General features: G+C 43.7%; 1 protein-coding gene across 5 annotated transcripts in view; it reads left to right on the forward strand.

Annotated features, from left to right (window-relative positions):
- Positions 1-18,293, forward strand: part of LOC110509348 (retinoic acid receptor RXR-alpha-A) — a 161,348-nt gene that overhangs the window by 28,809 nt on the left and 114,246 nt on the right. For 4 of the 5 annotated variants that reach the window (XM_036967460.1, XM_036967458.1, XM_036967462.1 and 1 more), the window contains exon 2: positions 7,060-7,260. In XM_036967460.1, the coding sequence (XP_036823355.1) occupies positions 7,060-7,260 (201 nt within the window). The remainder of the gene's footprint in view (positions 1-7,059; positions 7,261-18,293) is intronic. The other variant, XM_036967463.1, reaches the window with a different exon arrangement.

Raw genomic sequence — 18,293 nt, forward strand, 5'->3', positions numbered from 1 at the left:
AATGAGCTTCATGTGCACTTCCTCGTCTCCTTCCCACGTCTACTTCATGGTCATGATAGATCTGCACAGCCCTTGTTTTTATTGAGATAAAGAGGAGCTGAAAAGCATGTTTAGTGTGGTTTTCTTCAAAGGTAGAAAAGCTGCAGAGTGAAAAGACAGTTTGCTGATGGAGCAGATATGTCGTCGGGGAAAAGGTTGGATGCTTTCCATGCTGATGATCAGCCTCTGAAGACGAGAGAGACGCTCTCCCTTAGAAAGGACTAATACCCGGTTTCCCGATTGCGATGGAACTAATGCTTATGAGTGTTTTAACAATGCATCTTTCCTGCAACAGCCGAAGATGTAACGTTTTTCCCAAAACACCATGCAGAGAGCAGTCGCTAAGTGCATCGTTTGAGCATTTGTCGCTACGGATAGGATCGAAAGAAAGGCAGCAACTCTCTCAATTCAAATCTTAACGTAGCATTATAATTATTTTACAAAACTGACGACGGATTAGCTCCTAGAGAAATATTACCACCTACGGCTGCAAATATTGAGGCGGTTTATTCTAATGGTTATCGAATAAAAATGCACAAAATCACTGATTTGGCACATCATTGGGCACATTGTAGGCACACATCATGAAATATGTTGAGACAAATTTCAGACAGTAGCCTCAATTTATTGAACACGAAATAGGCCTTGTATTTATATTTTAATGCAGTCATCTCTGTTTTCATTTGAAGCATTTTTTTACACTACAAATGTTTGTATCAATTGCAAAGACATGGGTAACTTTGTATTTGTAGTCAGCTTTGTTCTGAAGTAATTGGCGGTCAAAAAGAGACGGATAAACTATGTGATTCTATGTTTAGTAGAGAGATCTTCTTTGTATAAAGTGACGTGTTAGCTGTTCTACAGAGTGGTCTGTGGCAGGCTTTAGATTACAAATGTTTTCAAGTGCAACGTTAACAACGATGGTTTTGGCAAACAGCTCGGAGGTTTAACGATGCTGCCAAGAATCTTCTAACGATGAACTTCGCCTTAAGATGCTTTTGGGAAATCGTGTCCAGGGTAGTGATGAGCATTTGATATCCAGAGACAGGGAGAGTGAGAGCTGACGGGCTCTGTCTGTCTGTCAGTCTGTCTGTCTGTGTGTCTTTGGGCTCTTCTCCTCTTTACAGTGTGTGCTCTGCTTTGATAGCTGATCTGCTTTGATGAAGGTCCAGTCAAGGGAGAGAGTGTCGTGCAGTGCAGCAGAGTAACTGTCAGTCATTTTGCATAATGAGAGACTGCTGCCTTGGATTTTTCCTCGAAGTGAAAAGCAAACACCTGAGGTTCATGGAGTGTAACAGTGATGAACCTCCACTCTGCTCTAATCACAGAACAGCACAGTGTGCCACACTGCACTGTGCTGGACTGAAGTCGGGCAAGGATGGGGCCTTTCAATTATAGTTCCTTTCACGACCTTTTTGGAAGTGTTTTACATTAGTTTTACATTAGTGTTTCACATGGGTAAAACTCTTCAAGTCCACACTTATATTTATGCGCAACCATATGTCATTAATGAATAAGAACTAGAGAATAAGACAACACAATAGCCTATCTCAAGGGCACATGGGTAAAACACTCAACGTCCACGCACTCCAATGCACAAGTCTCTCTGGTGCAGGAAGGGAAAGAATGGAGGGATGTGGAGGAGGCTCTTTAATTCCAGAGAGGAGGCCGACCATCCGTCTGAAGATGGCTAAAGGGGAATGGCGTTTACGATGGTTGCCCTGGCGATTGATATCCTTGCTGCTAGGTCCTTCCCTGTGTGCACCACTGAGGCCCTATCCTTGAGGACTTGGAGAGCTGCGCTTCTCTCTGTGTGGGAAAGATGCTTTTATTACGTCCCTGATCCATGAAGGGCCCGACGAACTTTGACCTTGGGCTTGATTGCCCTGGTAACGCCAAACAACGACAGTGGCCATTCTTTAAAAGCACTAAATGAGGACTGCAGACCCCCACCCCCACCCCCACCCCAGTGATTTAAAAAAAACTTTGACTGTTGAAAAGCTATATCCCATAAATACAGTAAAAATACTAAATTGAGTTTTTTTAGACACAACTGCAAACTTAAAGGCGTAGGGCAGTCAATGAGTTGGTCTGATGGGAATCTATCATCAGCCTCCTCCCTTGCTTGAGGAACAATAGAGGAGCAATAGAGAATGAAAGACTTACCTGGACCACCTATTGAGATATGCTTTTTGTTAAGTAAATCAGGTGTTAAATGAGGTGAAAAGGAGTCTGGAGTGCCACTTTAAGTCTCATAAATAGCATAAATGATTTTACTGTAATTCTCCAGTAGGCAACCAGTGGACATGACACATAGAGATGGATATGCGTTGCTAACCCACAGTTTACAAGTGTTTCCTTAGTGTTTGGCGTTTCTATGAGACTGTTGCGAGAACAAAACGTTTTATTTGCGTCCCCACCCTTTATTACGAATGCAAATCTCCATACCTTTGTTTCATTAGCACATTGTCATTATGCCTTTGTCCCATTAAGTGCTCTATCATCATGGCTCTTTTTCATTAGCGTAGTCGTATCTAAAGACTTGCTTTCATTAGCACCGTGTTGCAAAGGCTGTCTTTTCATGATAGCACTCAATGTTTAATGAGAAAACCCCCAGTGTGTTTACACTGTTCCTAACCCTGACCGCCATTAATGATAATGCTGATTGACTGTTTGTGGGGGATGTTTGAGCTTGTCCCCTAAAGATTGGATCCTCACACAGTTATTAAACCCAACGAGATCCCTCTCCTTTTCTCTCCTCCTGTTCTCATCCCTCCCTCCAGTTGGAAATCAAAGAAAAAAGTGAAACATTCCTGTAATCAAGGTTGCACTGTATGAGCCAAGAAGACATGGCGGAGCAGCAGTATGATAGATGCCTTTAATGACAGATCACTAGATGACAGATCACTTGCGTTAGAGCTCTCAACAGGATGACCTGTACACACATGCCTCTCTTCTACTGCTACATTTTCATCATTCACTTCGTCTGCTTCAAGAGGAGGAGAAATGAAGCTTCTTTATTAAAACCAATCCAGAAGGGTGGATAGCAGGAAAAACAACCCCCAAATGTTTTTGTAGTCATCAAGGAAAATAAATGCATCAAGTCGATGTGACACTCCCTGAACGTCTGAAATGGCATATTAATATCAGCTCTATGCTGTTTCTCAAAAACAATGAAAGTAATGTGCAGGGTCACATATCAGGTCAATGCAAGAGTTGATTAGGTAGGGTCTTGTCGCCTCTACTTTTGACCTGACGGTGAAAATGACACTGAATGAATTTGTGTTCTGTTTCTATCAGAGGAACATCTCATTTGCTCAATGAAACTACAAGGAACAATGTTCCCCCTCACATATTATCTGATTCTCTTCACACTCCAGTCCTCTGTCTCCCACGGTTCCAGCTTTAGGTAACATTCCCAGCATTTGAATGACATACTGTAGCTTTACTGTGTCCCGTGGGAAGATTATTCCAGTGGATGGCTAGCGGAGTGTTGTTTTTGGCCCCTGTCTACTTGGTTTACACCTGATTTTGGAAAAGTCGAACTTGACTGGGAGCCTTAGCTCATATGCTAACTTGGTAATGTTCAGTGACATGGCTCGGAGCCCTATGGCATGTGTCATTGTCCAACCAGGATTTTGCTGCTGCTGTGCTCTCAGAGGAGACAGGGAAAGTGTGGTGGGGTAGATTTGATGGACCATCTATGTGTGGTCTTAGTTTACTTGCAGAACCATTTTACTGAGCATTAAAATGTATACATTTATACAGATTATGTGTCCCAAACAACCCGTTATGTGTCCCGAACTTCATTTTAATGTGGGCGAAAAAGTTTGTTATACTTCTTGCTAATACCTTTAGAATGTGACAACAGTGAAAGTATCAGACAAACAGGGTGACATATCAACTTCTTCTCCTTTCAAACATGTTTATTCTTCAAAACAAATTCTGCTTCTAAGTGAGCAGTAAGTGAGCAGTCTTCATGTCTGTTTTATTTAAATGAGACTAGAGGTCGACCGATTCTTATTTTTCAATGCCGATACCGTTACCGATTATTGGAGGACCAAAAAAAGCCGATACCGATTAATCTGCGATTTTTATATGTATATTTGTAATAAATGACAATTACAACAATACTGAATGAACAATGAACACTTATTTTAACTTATAATGCAAAAATATAGTGTTGGAAAAGAAAGTAAAAGTGTAATATGTGCCATATAAAAAAGCTAACGTTTAAGTTCCTTGCTCAGAACATGAGAACCTATGAAAGCTGGTGGTTCCTTTTTACATGAGTGTTCAATATTCCCAGGTAAGAAGTTTTAGGTTGTAGTTATTATAGGAATTATATGACTATTTCTCTCTATGCCATTTGTATTTCATATACCTTTGACTATTGGATGTTCTTATAGGCACTTTAGTATTGCCAGCCTAATCTCGGGAGTTGATAGGCTTGAAGTCATAAACAGCGCTGTGCATCCCAGCATTGCTAAGAGCTGCTGTTTAAATGAATGCTTACTAGCCTGCTGCTGCCTACCACCGCTCAGTCAGACTGCTCTATCACATATCAAATCATAGACTTAATTCTAATATAATAAACATACAGAAATACGAGGCTTTGGTCATTAATATGGTCAAATCCGGAAACTCTCATTTCGAAAACAAAACATTTATTCTTTCAGTGAAATACAGAACCGTTCCATATTTTGTCAAACGGGTGGCATCCATAAGTCTAAATATTGCTGTTACATTGCACAACCTTCAATGTTATGTCATAATTATGTAAAATTCTGGCAAATGAATTACGGTCTTTGTTAGGAATAAATGGCCTTTCAACAGTTTGCAACGAGCCATACGGCCCAAACTGCTGCATATACCCTGACTGTGCTTGCACGGAACACAAGAGAAGTGACACAATTTCCGTAGTTAATATTGCCTGTTAACATTAATTTATTTTAACTACATATGCAGGTTTAAAAATATATACTTGTGTATTGATTTTAAAGAAAGGCATTGATGTTTATGGTTAGCTACATTATAGCAACAATTGTGCTTTTTTCGTGAATTAGCTTTTGTTAAATCATCAAGTTGAAATAGGCTGTGATTCGATGATAAACACTTGTTATGCAACGCAGAACAAGCTAGTTAACCTAGTAATATCATCAACCATGTGTAGTTAACTAGTGATTATGTGAAGATTGATTGTTTTTCATAAGATAAGTTTAATGCTAGCTAGAAACTTACCTTGGCTCCTTGCAGCCATAAGGTCCTTTTGATGCTACACTCAGCCTGCCACGCAGTCTCTTCGGGAATTGCAATGTAATCGGCCATAATCGGCGTCCAAAAAGGCAGATTACCGATTGTTATGAAAACTTGAAATCGGCCCTAATTAATCGGCCATGCCTCTAATTGAGCCTGTTTAAGAGGATCTCAGCTTGTCTGCGTTTGTTCATACAGGTCTGGGCTTGATGCTCCATATGCATCGCTGGCATTTGGATTATTCTATTATTCTAATCAAATGGCTGAGGAATGTGCTTGACAGGCACAGCCCACCCCTCTCCTTAGAACATACACACGCATGCACGCACGCAGTAATGCACACACACACACACACACACACACACACACACACACACACACACACACACACACACACACACACACACACACACACACACACACACACACACACACACGCATGCAGCAACCCACACACATGCAAGCGCACTCACACACACTACACACACACTCCTGACCAAAGCGTCAACATCCCAGATGGCTTATCATGGGGAACTAATTCAATATCACTGTGCCTGTTTTAAATGTCATTGGATGAGTTCATCTGGAGTGACATGTTTTTCATGGACCAAATAAAGGAGCTATATTGGGCTCGGAACAGAGCAGAACAGAACAGTACAGAACAGAGCAGAGCAGAGCAGGGGGGGCTTCTCTGACCAACGCTCTTAATATCTGCTGGAAATCTAATGGTCCTCATGAAGAAAATAATAAAGTCAGGATTTGAGGAGCTCTGATGATGCCAATGAGATTCTCATGATCTCCTCCCAGTCGATAAAGGCTTGGTAAATCCTCCACTGACTGACTTTTTTCTCTAGAGGCTGCCAAGCCTGCCATGTCAGTCACAGAAATACATGCCTTTTCTGATGCTATTCATTGGGTCAAAGTGGATTTCAAAGGTCAGAAACGGAGCTCTGGTTGATGTACTGACTGTGATGGGGCTTTCAGTTGATATTGGTTGTTTTGACACTGTCAATATACTATCTCTACAGGTTTTCTGTCTCGCCTACCTACTTCTTTTTCTGTTCAACTCATCATGTCATGTGTAGACATATACAGGATGGTGTGGAATGAAATGGGAATGGCCGGACTAGCGGGGGTTCAGAACATTCAGTCACCCATTGTGCGAGATAATGACTTCCCTATTGAGTCTGACCCTGGTGACCTCGGAGACAGACAGCAAGATGCCCCCACCCCAGACCCTCCAGGCATCCCTGCCATTTGGCATTTTGCCCACACAGATTTCCTAGCCCCAGCTCCATGCCTCTCCACCCCTGCCTAGCCTCCTAACCAGCCTCACGCGGGCGGTTGCTTCTCCTGGTCACCTGACCCTGGGCATGGCCATGAAGCTGACATGGAGCTCTGAGCTATCCTCATCTTCTGGGTTAGAGGGTCACAGAGACACAGTGCTCTAAATGTGAGAGGTTGCTGGGTCTCCATGTGACAGGGGAGATGGATGTGTAACCTGCTGGTGGGAGGGAGGCCGGTCAGAGATGACGGGTACAGCAGAGATCCTTAAAATCTTCCCTCATCCCCTCTCTGTTACCATAAAGGGCAACTTGTAATCTGTATCGACAGGCCTATCCAGGCAGCACCCTTCACCATGTTCAGTACCAGCAACCCTCATCTCAGCTTTCTCTCTGTTAATGTCAAAACAATGTATCGTCATCATCCTGTCTGGCTGTTCTAACAGACTCCCTCTCTCCTTCCCTCTCCCTCCCTCTGCAGGGTTCCTGAAGCCCCAGTGCTCGCTGGTTCCGCCCCCCCAGCGAGGACGCTCGGGGGAGGCCTGCTCCTGTTTCACTGGCATGTGTCACCTCCACCACCCCCGGATATCTACAGGTAACACTCAACGCCATCTCCACATCCCCTCGCCATCTTCCCCGTCATGGCAGACTCCGCACCTGGGAAGACACCTGTATCAAATAAGTATGAGCTAAGATTTGCCAATGGATAGAAATAGTATATAGTTACAGTGTATTATACAGTACATTTTACATACTGTATAAATTGTTTTATTTGGTGAGATAAACATACAATTCCTGGTAGTAGGAGCATTTAGTGTAGCAAATTTGAATGTCTGAACATGCCATGTCAAAGCAGTATATCCACAATGCAAGATGTTGCTTGTTCCGTTCCATAGCTACACACACACACCCACCCTGAGGTGTAGAGCTGTCAGAGCCAGAAATGTTGTTTCCATGCAGGGTTCAGCCAGTCAGTCAGTCAGCCTGATGATTCATGTATTCTTTGCACGTGGAGGCCCGGTGATGGACATGTTAACAGTGGTGCTATGAGACAGGCCTCTGCTCTCATCACCTCCGTTTTCTCTGCTAGGGCAGCCGGGTCAGGTGAGGTCAGCGTAGCAGTGCATTCTGAACCTGACCCTCTGGTATGTGGGGATTGAGGGACTGTACTGTGCTGTTGCTGTGTTGTTGCTGTACGTGTGCCTACCCTGCTGGTGGCTTCATTGGCTGGGAGAGGAAGACTTGTGACTGAGTGCTTGTTGTAACTTAACACCCATGTCATGTGAGGGGAACATGTCTCGGACAAAGGGGACGAGACGACAACACCCAAACAGTGGCACCTTGGATGAATTTACAGGAGAGAAGAGTGGTACATTAGTGTGATTTTGTTCTATGTGGAACTTCACAGACAAAGCCCTGTTTTAGCTTCACAACTTTGAAAGGTTGTTTTGAAAATCGAATTTGTCACATGCGCCGAATACAACTGGTGTAGACTTTACCGTGAAATGCTTGTTTATCAGCCCTTCTCAACAATGCAGAGTTTAAAAAATAGTAAGACAAGAATAATAAATTACACAAGAATGGAGCTATATACAGGAAGTACCAGTACCAGATCAATGTGGAGCTATATACAGGAAGTACTAGTACCAGATCAATGTGGATCTATATAAAGGAAGTACCAGTACCAGATCAATGTGGAGATATATACAGGAAGTACCAGTACCAGATCAATGTGGAGATATATACAGGAAGTACCAGTACCAGATCAATGTGGAGATATATACAGGAAGTACCAGTACCAGATCAATGTGGAGATATATACAGGAAGTACCAGTACCAGATCAATGTAGAGATTTTTACAGGAAGTATCAGTACCAGATCAATGTGGAGGTATATACAGGAAGTACCAGTACCAGATCAACCAGTACCATAGTTTGTCATGGACAGTGCTTGAACATGCTGAAAGGGGGGCCTGAGTGAAAAGGTTTGGGAACCCCTGACCTAGACCACCTTACTTGCAACTTGCAACTGTCAATGCAGAAAGTACCAGTACCAGATCAATATAGAGATTTATACAGGAAGTACCAGTACCAGATCAATGTGGAGCTATATACAGAGAGTACCAGTACCAGATCAATGTGGAGCTATATACAGGAAGTACCAGTACCAGACCAATGTGGAGCTATAAACAGGGAGTACCAGTACCAGATCAATGTGGAACTATATACAGGAAGTACCAGTACCAGATCAATGTGGAACTATATACAGGAAGTACCAGTACCAGATCAATGTGGAACTATATACAGGGAGTACCAGTACCAGATCAATGTGGAACTATATACAGGAAGTACCAGTACCAGATCAATGTGGAACTATATACAGGGAGTACCAGTACCAGATCAATGTGGAGCTATATACAGGGAGTACCAGTACCAGATCAATGTGGAGCTATATACAGGGAGTACCAGTACCAGACCAATGTGGAGCTATATACAGGAAGTACCAGTACCAGATCAATGTGGAACTATATACAGGGAGTACCAGTACCAAATCAATGTGGAGCTATACACAGAGAGTACCAGTACCAGATCAATGTGGAGCTATATACAGGGAGTACCAGTACCAGACCAATGTGGAGCTATATACAGGAAGTACCAGTACCAGATCAATGTGGAACTATATACAGGAAGTACCAGTACCAAATCAATGTGGAGCTATACACAGAGAGTACCAGTACCAGATCAATGTGGAGCTATATACAGGGAGTACCAGTACCAGATCAATGTGGAGCTATATACAGGGAGTACCAGTACCAGATCAATGTGGAGCTATATTTTTTATTTATTTATTTTACCTTTATTTAACTAGGCAAGTCAGTTAAGAACATATTCTTATTTACAATGACGGCCTAGGAACAGTGGGTTAACTGCCTGTTCAGGGGCAGAACGACAGATTGTCAGCTCGGGGGTTTGAACTTGCAACCTTCCGGTTACTAGTCCAACGCTCTAACCACTCCCGCCCCGGGAGTACCAGGGAGTACCAGTACCAGATCAATGTGGAGATATATACAGGGAGTACCAGATCAATGTGGAGCTATATACAGGGAGTACCAGTACCAGATCAATGTGGAGATATATACAGGGAGTACCAGATCAATGTGGAGCTATATACAGGGAGTACCAGTACCAGATCAACGTGGAGCTATATACAGGGAGTACCAGTACCAGACCAATGTGGAGCTATATACAGGGAGTACCAGTACCAGACCAATGTGGAGCTATATACAGGGAGTACCAGATCAATGTGGAGCTATATACAGGGAGTACCAGACCAATGTGGAGCTATATACAGGGAGTACCAGTACCAGACCAATGTGGAGCTATATACAGGGCGTACCAGTACCAGATCAATGTGGAGCTATATACAGGGAGTACCAGATCAATGTGGAGCTATATACAGGGAGTACCAGTACCAGACCAATGTGGAGCTATATACAGGGCGTACCAGTACCAGATCAATGTGGAGCTATATACAGGGAGTACCAGATCAATGTGGAGCTATATACAGGGAGTACCAGTACCAGACCAATGTGGAGCTATATACAGGGAGTACCAGTACCATAGTTTGTCATGGACAGTGCTTGAACATGCTGAAAGGGGGGCCTGAGTGAAAAGGTTTGGGAACCCCTGACCTAGACCACCTTACACTTGCAACTGTCAATGCAGAACATGTGAATGAAGGGGGCCGTGTGTATTCAAAGGGTCTGACAATAGAACAATATTGAACAAAAGGGACTGTAGAAAAGCAATAGCCAGGCAGAACAAGAACCCACTACCCTCTCTGTCTCTCTCTCTCCCCCACACATACTTTTTCACGGACACGTCTCAGCACGATCTGTGAGGTGGAGACACAGTTAGTTTGTTCTCCCTCATGGTTGTGTGTTGCAGGGCTGGTGTGATTGATGGGCACATTTTGGACTGTCAGAACCCAGTGATGGTGGGCACGTTTCCTGTGCAATTCAATATTTTTCTAGCACACCAACTCTATAAGTGGTTACTGTTACTGTATAGGACTGTGTCAAAGGTCAATGTTTCTACTTTAACTTTTTCCTTATTTCAAGCCACGACCACATTAAATAGTTATCTTTGCCTGGGTTGATTTAGTAATGTTCCCTCTGAACTGCGCGCTGCCGGGCAGCTCTCCCAGGACTACTGCGTAGAAGAAATATCACAGGAAGAGACAAACGAGATAGAACTTCACTCAACTCTCTCTCTCTCTCTCTCTCTCTCTCTCTCTCTCTCTCTCTCTCTCTCTCTCTCTCTCTCTCTCTCTCTCTCTCTCTCTCTCTCTCTCTCTCTCTCTCTCTCTCTCTCTCTCTCTCTCTCTCTCTCTCTCTCTCGTCTTCCCCGTTAGTTAACACTATCAACGTGTCCATTACTGTGGCAATCGTGATGGAATCAAGTCAATTTTAGCCACTTTCAATGCCGCATACCGAAACAAAACCAATCATGCACGAGATGTTGTAGGAGGAAAGCATCAGAGAAGGATTCTATTGCATTGACACACATGACACAGACCGGTGCGGCATAACCAATCAGAGCTGCAGTAGGCCTATATGCAAATAGACCATTGCCACATATGGATCTGTGCCGTTTACTGTTAACTGGACTGTTTGCAGCATGAGTGGTCGTAAGTAGATGCGCTTGTTTTGAGATCAAAGTGAGAGTTGAACGTAGGCACGTGTGCACATTTTGTTCATATCCTTTGCTAGTTAAAGAGTTATTAGCCCAGTTATAGATCATTTGTAGTCAGCAATGGGGGAGTGGTTGTTTCCTACAAGAGCACAACATGTGTACATTTCTAGACTTGATGAAAAGCCAGAGCTTTTTTTGTCTTAAAGGGGCATTGTTGTATTTTGATACAGGCTTGAATAAGCTAAGTAGCCAATAGGCAGAGGGTAACATCATTTCTCTGATTCTCTGTAATAAGGGTATGGGAATAATAATGCATTTTATTTTGAAAAGTGGTTTCTTGCAGCAAACAACACAACATTTTCAGTCACCTTGTCAGAAGGACCTGCAGGTTTTTTTCAGAAATCCCATGGTATGTAGGCCTACCTTGAATATCACACTGCTACTGTCGGCTGAATGATAGAACAGCTATTTCAATGTTAATAAGTTATGGGATGCATTTTCTCCATTGTTTTTGATGGTTGACCACTTTGGTAGGCCTACGTTATTATGAATTAGGCACAGTAGCCTACTTGGCCACTGTTAAAACTGCAACTTAAAGCAGATACAGCCTCAGCAGACCTAACATTTGCTCAGTTACTAAAATAAATTGACGGAACGTTACTGACAAGTGACGTGACGGGAATGTGCGAGACGGTCAGATTGTGTTTTCTTATCTTTTAAGTGTTTCGCTATTTTGCAAGTTCAGTGGTGTTCCCTGGCCTAGCTGCTCAGAGGAGAGAGAGAGAGAGAGAGAGAGAGAGAGAGAGAGAGTGTGAAAGCAGCATTGTGGTTTTAGTCACAGAGAGGATCAGTAGTATGTACAGCCTAGCTAGAGTCGGTCCTTTATACCCAGAGTCATAATCATGGATCTAATTATGGAATGTGTTTCTGTAAATCTCTCATCACCACATCCAGCACACACACCCATCCTAGCCCGTCCGCACATCGGTGTGATTGTCCTCTAATCCTGTCCCTCGGCCTCCCGGCCATAGCCACAATGACAAGCTGCTGTGGAGGACAAGGGGGGCTGAGTGAAGACGTAGCAGAGGATTCTGGGAAGGTTGGTTGGCCTCGCCCGGGGAGTCGACTCCAGCGATGATGTCCTGAACTCCCAGCAGCACAGTGATGTGGCCACGCTCTGGTTTCAGGGGTTTCACATTGTTTTGAGTTTTCAAAAACAAACCCTTACTGGAAAGAGACCGTGAGAAACAGTATTCAGGGCTTTTTTCTTTTCCAGAGATCATTTTAAAAGCAATCATTTTGTTATTTATTTTTAAAGAGACCCCCCAAAAAAGCTGAGAGGAAAAAAAGGGTTTTGGGCAATGTGTTATGTGAAGTGAGACTACAAGAGAGCTTTAAAACAGGGCTTTTTGAAAGGCCCTCACAATGCAGGCCTTGTGCTGTGATTTGGTCTGTCCTCGCGGAGCTGAGCGGAGGAATGGAAAAGATTATCCGCAGGAATGTCTGGGGTGCCCTCAAACGGAGCGGGCCGTGTGACTAGCCAATGGGAGAGAGCCCTGCCGAGCGGCTGGCTAATTTCTTCCTGATGAACTCAGCCTCCTGATTGCCAGCACTGAACTCACATATGTCCAGTTTTTGGAGAGACCAAATGACAGGACATAGAGAAGGACGAGGACGAGGAAGGAGAAGAGGGGTTGAAGTGTTGGAGTAATGGATTGCTGGCTCCTTTTTTATTTGATTAGAGTGGGTAGTATATGGGTGTGGTTTTGGGATTATGGTGCATTTCAACCAAAACAAAATGATCATTAACTAAGCCCTAAACCTCAACTAAATCTTGTAATAAATAATGTGGAAATTGAGCTTGAGAAGTTGAGGTGACTAAACTGCTTGGAGTAACCCTGGATTGTAAACTGTCATGGTCAAAACATATTGATACAACATTAGCTAAGATGGGGAAAAGTCTGTCCATAATAAAGCGTTGCTCAACCTTCTCAACAGCGCTATCAACAAGGCAGGTCCTACAGGCTCTAGTTGTGTCGCTGGACTATTGTTCAGTCGTGTGGCCACAAGGACAATTGCAATTGGCTCAGATCAGGGCAACACGGCTGGCCCTTGGATGTACACAAAAAGCTAACATGAATAATATGGATGTCAGTCTCTCCTGGCTCAAAGTGGAGGAGAGATTGACTTAATCACTACTTGTATTTGAGCAGTATTGACATATTGAATGCACCAAGCTGTCTGTTTGAACTAGTGGCACACAGCTCAGACACCCATGCATACCCCACAAGAGATGCCACCAGAGGTCTCTTCACAGTCCCGAAGTCCAGAACAGACTATGGGAGGTGCACAGTACTACATAGAGCCACGACTACATGGAACTCTATTCCACATCAGGTAACTGATGCAGCAGTAGAATCAGATTGAAAAAACAGGTAAAAATACACCTTATGGAAGAGTGGGGACTGTGAAGCAACACAAACATAGACACAGACACATGCATACAAACACACGATAACATACGCACTACACACACACGTACACATGGATTGTGTATTGTAGATATGTGGTAGTGGTGGAGTAGGGACCTGAGGGCACACACTTAGTGTGTTGTGAAATCTGTGAATGTAATCTTGTAATGTTTTTAAAATTGTATAACTGCCCTAATTTGGCTGGACCCCAGGAAGATTAGCTGCTGCCTTGGCAACAGCTAATGGGGATCCTTAAGGAATATAAAATACATAGAAAAAACACATCACTACCTCTCTTTACTGACTCTCACAGTCCACTCTGAGTGGGAGTGGCCTCCAGGTGTGTGCTTAGTCTTTGATTGACCACTCTGATGTCGCTTTGGTTAAACAAGCAATAATTAGGCCTTAAGCCAAGCCCTATTAGCTCTCACCACAGTCTGTAGCTGACCTCATTACCCAGTCTCAGAATTATCTCACTGCCTCGTAAATCCTGCCAATTCATTTGGATCCCATTTACTATTCTGCAGGACTTGGAAAGAAGACATAGAGCTGAGCCAGAGTAAACTGCAAGGAACCACTGAGGAGAACTGAACGCGCACATCTAGCAACCTCCTGACTGTGTGTGCACTGTGTGTGCACTGTGTGTGCACTGTGCGTGTGTCAGAGAGTGTGCGTGTGTGCTTGTGTGTATAAGTGGAGGCTGCTGAGGGGAGGACGGCTCATAATACTGTCTGGAACGGAGCTAATGGCATGGCATCAAACACATGGAAACCATGGAAACCATGTGTATTTGATACCATTCCACGTATTCCACTCCATCCATTACCACAAGCCCGTCCTCCCCAATTAAGGTGCCACCAGCCTCCTGTGGTGTGTGTTATGTGTGTATTGTTTGTGAGAGAGAGGCTCAGCAGAGCTTGAGCAGCGCTGGGCTCAGGCAGTCGGGAGTAAAAACGGTCAAAAGTGATGGGACTCCAGGCAGCATGTGTTTGTAGACCTTGTGGTCACACAGCGGGATCTGCGTGCTGGGGGACGTTCCAGTGGCTCCCAGCGCCTCGTATTTCCCGAGCGGGGTCCCACAGAGGTGAGGGAGGTCGAGGAGAGGGAGCTTGTTAGGCCCAGCATGCTCCATGCTCGTTGCTCTCTAATTGGCTGGCTGGAGTCCGTGCACTCCCTGGCTGCTTCCTGCTGGGTCAGGAGCCAGAGGCGCCAGAGCACCAAGCTGCCGATTACAGGCCCCTGCATACACAACCACCACACAGACACAGTCTATAATAGTCAAATAACAAATGTGTGTCTATCACAGCATTTCTGGATGCTGATCCCACCAGAAAATAAAATAGTCTAACAGTTGTTTGTGTCCAGTAAGAGCAGTTTAATATCTTGGTATGTTCAGTGTGTGGTCTGGGGCCTGTCACCTCTGGGATAAGCTCTGCTAACAGTCTGAGCTAATTGGATGTTTGGATTCATATTGTACTCACTAGATACTGGCTTTAGGCCTAACATATACAGCCACCTCCCTCCACCCTGTTCTGCAATGATTTACAAATTCCATACGTCTGAATCCGTTGGACTTTTTGGGGATGAAAAAGGGATGAAGGGAAATGTCCAAACCGTATAACATCATCATGGCTAGATTTGAATCCCTGTTCTGTAGCTCTATACAGGACGTAAACATGGGAAGATTGAGAACAATGGCAAAGGCCTAAATTCTTGCCTGATTAATTCCATTCTATTGTTCTGAATCGTCAGACTAATTGTGGAGCAATCCGCCAGCTAATTGAAAGCAGCTCAGTTTCAGGCCACAATTCATAAATCTCTGCATTGGTCTCATGGGAAACACATAAATCAACTTCTGATGTAAAGATGGGTTTGATTTAAAGCTATGTTGTGAATGGTAAGTTATCTTGGATGTGTACATGTGTGTGATTATATTGGATGTGTACATGTGTGTGATTATCTTGTATGTGTACATGTGTGTGATTATCTTGTATGTGTACATGTGTGTGATTATCTTGGATGTGTACATGTGTGTGATTATCTTGGATGTGTACATGTGTGTGATTATCTTGGATGTGTACATGTGTGTGATTATCTTGGATGTGTACATGTGTGTGATTATCTTGGATGTGTACATGTGTGTGATTATCTTGGATGTGTACATGTGTGTGATTATCTTGGATGTGTACATGTGTGTGATTATCTTGGATGTGTACATGTGTGTGATTATCTTGGATGTGTACATGTGTGTGATTATCTTGGATGTGTACATGTGTGTGATTATCATATCTCAGAACTGATGGGTGTTGGAGAGGGAGTAGAGGAATGGGGAGACATTGCACCTGCCTTTGACACCTTCCCAAGGAAAGGGAGCCGTGTGCCAGCAGGTTGGACAGGGCTGATGTAGCTAGAACGCCAGGGACCTTCCGCTTGGCACAGAGTGACTGCAGCCATCCATAGTGGGCCAGGAGAAATCACAGCCACTAAGCCTTTAATAACTCTCTGAGCCCATAATCCCTGCAGAGCACCATCACACTGAAATGCTATCTCATTGTTACAGCTCAAACCGTAGGAGGGAGGGAGGGAGGGATAGCCATAGGTTCACACCTCATCATACACCCCAGAGAGGCAGAATTATGTTTTTACTTGAATGATTATCACTGTAAGACTGTTGGGATCAGAATGCCTCGCTAAACTCACATTCAATGCAAGAATCTGAGATCGAATGCGAGTATTAAATCCCAGTGCTGTTCACAGAGATGTTTTGCCACATATTCCAAATCCGTGTGGATTTGACCCCAACCCTGAAGTCAGATGTTCACTGTACCAAGGCTGCATCTGAAAAACAGTATTTTCTTCTATCTTCCATTAAACATGAATAAGCAAGTTCTCATTCTTGCGGCCCCATGTTGCTTAATGCAGTACAGTATGTTAATCACAGCAGGGGCACTCTGAGTACTCCTCAGAAATATACGGGTAATCTAATAAATGCCATGAATATAAATGAATATGTGCATGTTAACCCAGATATCTGAGCCGTGCTCAGTGCTAGCCGCTCTCCCCCCAGTGGAGTTCGACTAGCTCTCATCATCCCTGATAAAGACATTAAAAGGAAGAGAGGCTATTCTGACTGTCACAGCAGCTCTCTCTGTTGACACTGCACAGTGGTGGACTGCCATCCACCCCCCTTAACTTTAACCAGTGATAAACATGAGGAGGACGAGAGTGACGAGAGAAAAGCATCAGTGTGTGTCTCTCCCACATTTTAGAATTGCCCTCCCGTCAACCTAACCATGCTAGTTTAAGATGTACTATTCAGCCCTGAACAAACATACTGTTGCCGGGAAGAGAATGTGTACCATAGTGCCAGAAAAGGATGATGTACTGGCCAAGAGAGTTGAGAAGTCAATAAAGGAAAAGGAATCATATTTAGCCTCTATGAAAACAACTGGTTTCTGAGGACAGTGGTTAAAGTGGAAACTAAATATAGTTTAGTTTGTGATATATAGGAATGTCATCTGTTACAGGGTCCTTTTTTGTTCATCCTCATTTGCTCACGACTGGACTGGGATCCAAGCCAGCCATGTCGAATAGCTAACAGTGGAGGGGTCACACATTTTGGACAGGCCTAAAGAAAGAAGCCAATTTAAATGATTTATTTATCGATTTGTATTTTCTTCCCGACCTATGCATGCTTCCCTCTCTGTGCTGGAATTACTGCCGTCGTTCCTAGAGGTGCTTACTTAACTGTTAACAACAACAGCAAACTAATGTGAACACTTTTGGCTGGGCTGCCCTGTAACTGGACCTCAGAGTGTAGTTCAGAGCATACTGTAGTTCAGAGCATACTGGAGTTCAGAGCATACTGTAGTTCAGAGCATACTGTAGTTCGGAGCATACTGTAGTTCAGAGCATACTGTAGTTCAGAGCATACTGTAGTTCAGAGCATACTGTAGTTCGGAGCATATTGTAGTTCAGAGCATACTGTAGTTCAGAGCATACTGTAGTTCAGAGCATACTGTAGTTCGGCACATACTGTAGTTCGGAGCATACTGTAGTTCAGAGCATACTGTAGTTCGGAGCATACTGTAGTTCAGAGCATACTGTAGTTCAGAGCATACTGTAGTTCGGCGCATACTGTAGTTCGGAGCATACTGTAGTTCAGAGCATACTGTAGTTCAGAGCATACTGTAGTTCGGCGCATACTGTAGTTCAGAGCATACTGTAGTTCAGAGCATACTGTAGTTCGGCGCATACTGTAGTTCGGAGCATACTGTAGTTCAGAGCATACTGTAGTTCAGAGCATACTGTAGTTCGAAGCATACTGTAGTTCAGAGCATACTGTAGTTCGGCGCATACTGTAGTTCGGAGTCATTTGGGTCCAATATAGATGGAGACTTGCCAGCGATAACTAAATGTTCTGTATCAGAAACCCTTTCCCTTCTCATTCTCTCAGTTTCATAAACACACTGTTGACCGCTATAACTCTTTTCTCTTTGAGAATCAGCCAAATAGGAAACAAGGAGATTGCTTTATTAAGTTGCTGAACT

This window comes from Oncorhynchus mykiss, chromosome Y (assembly GCF_013265735.2).
Source record: "Oncorhynchus mykiss isolate Arlee chromosome Y, USDA_OmykA_1.1, whole genome shotgun sequence".
NCBI lineage: Eukaryota > Metazoa > Chordata > Actinopteri > Salmoniformes > Salmonidae > Oncorhynchus > Oncorhynchus mykiss.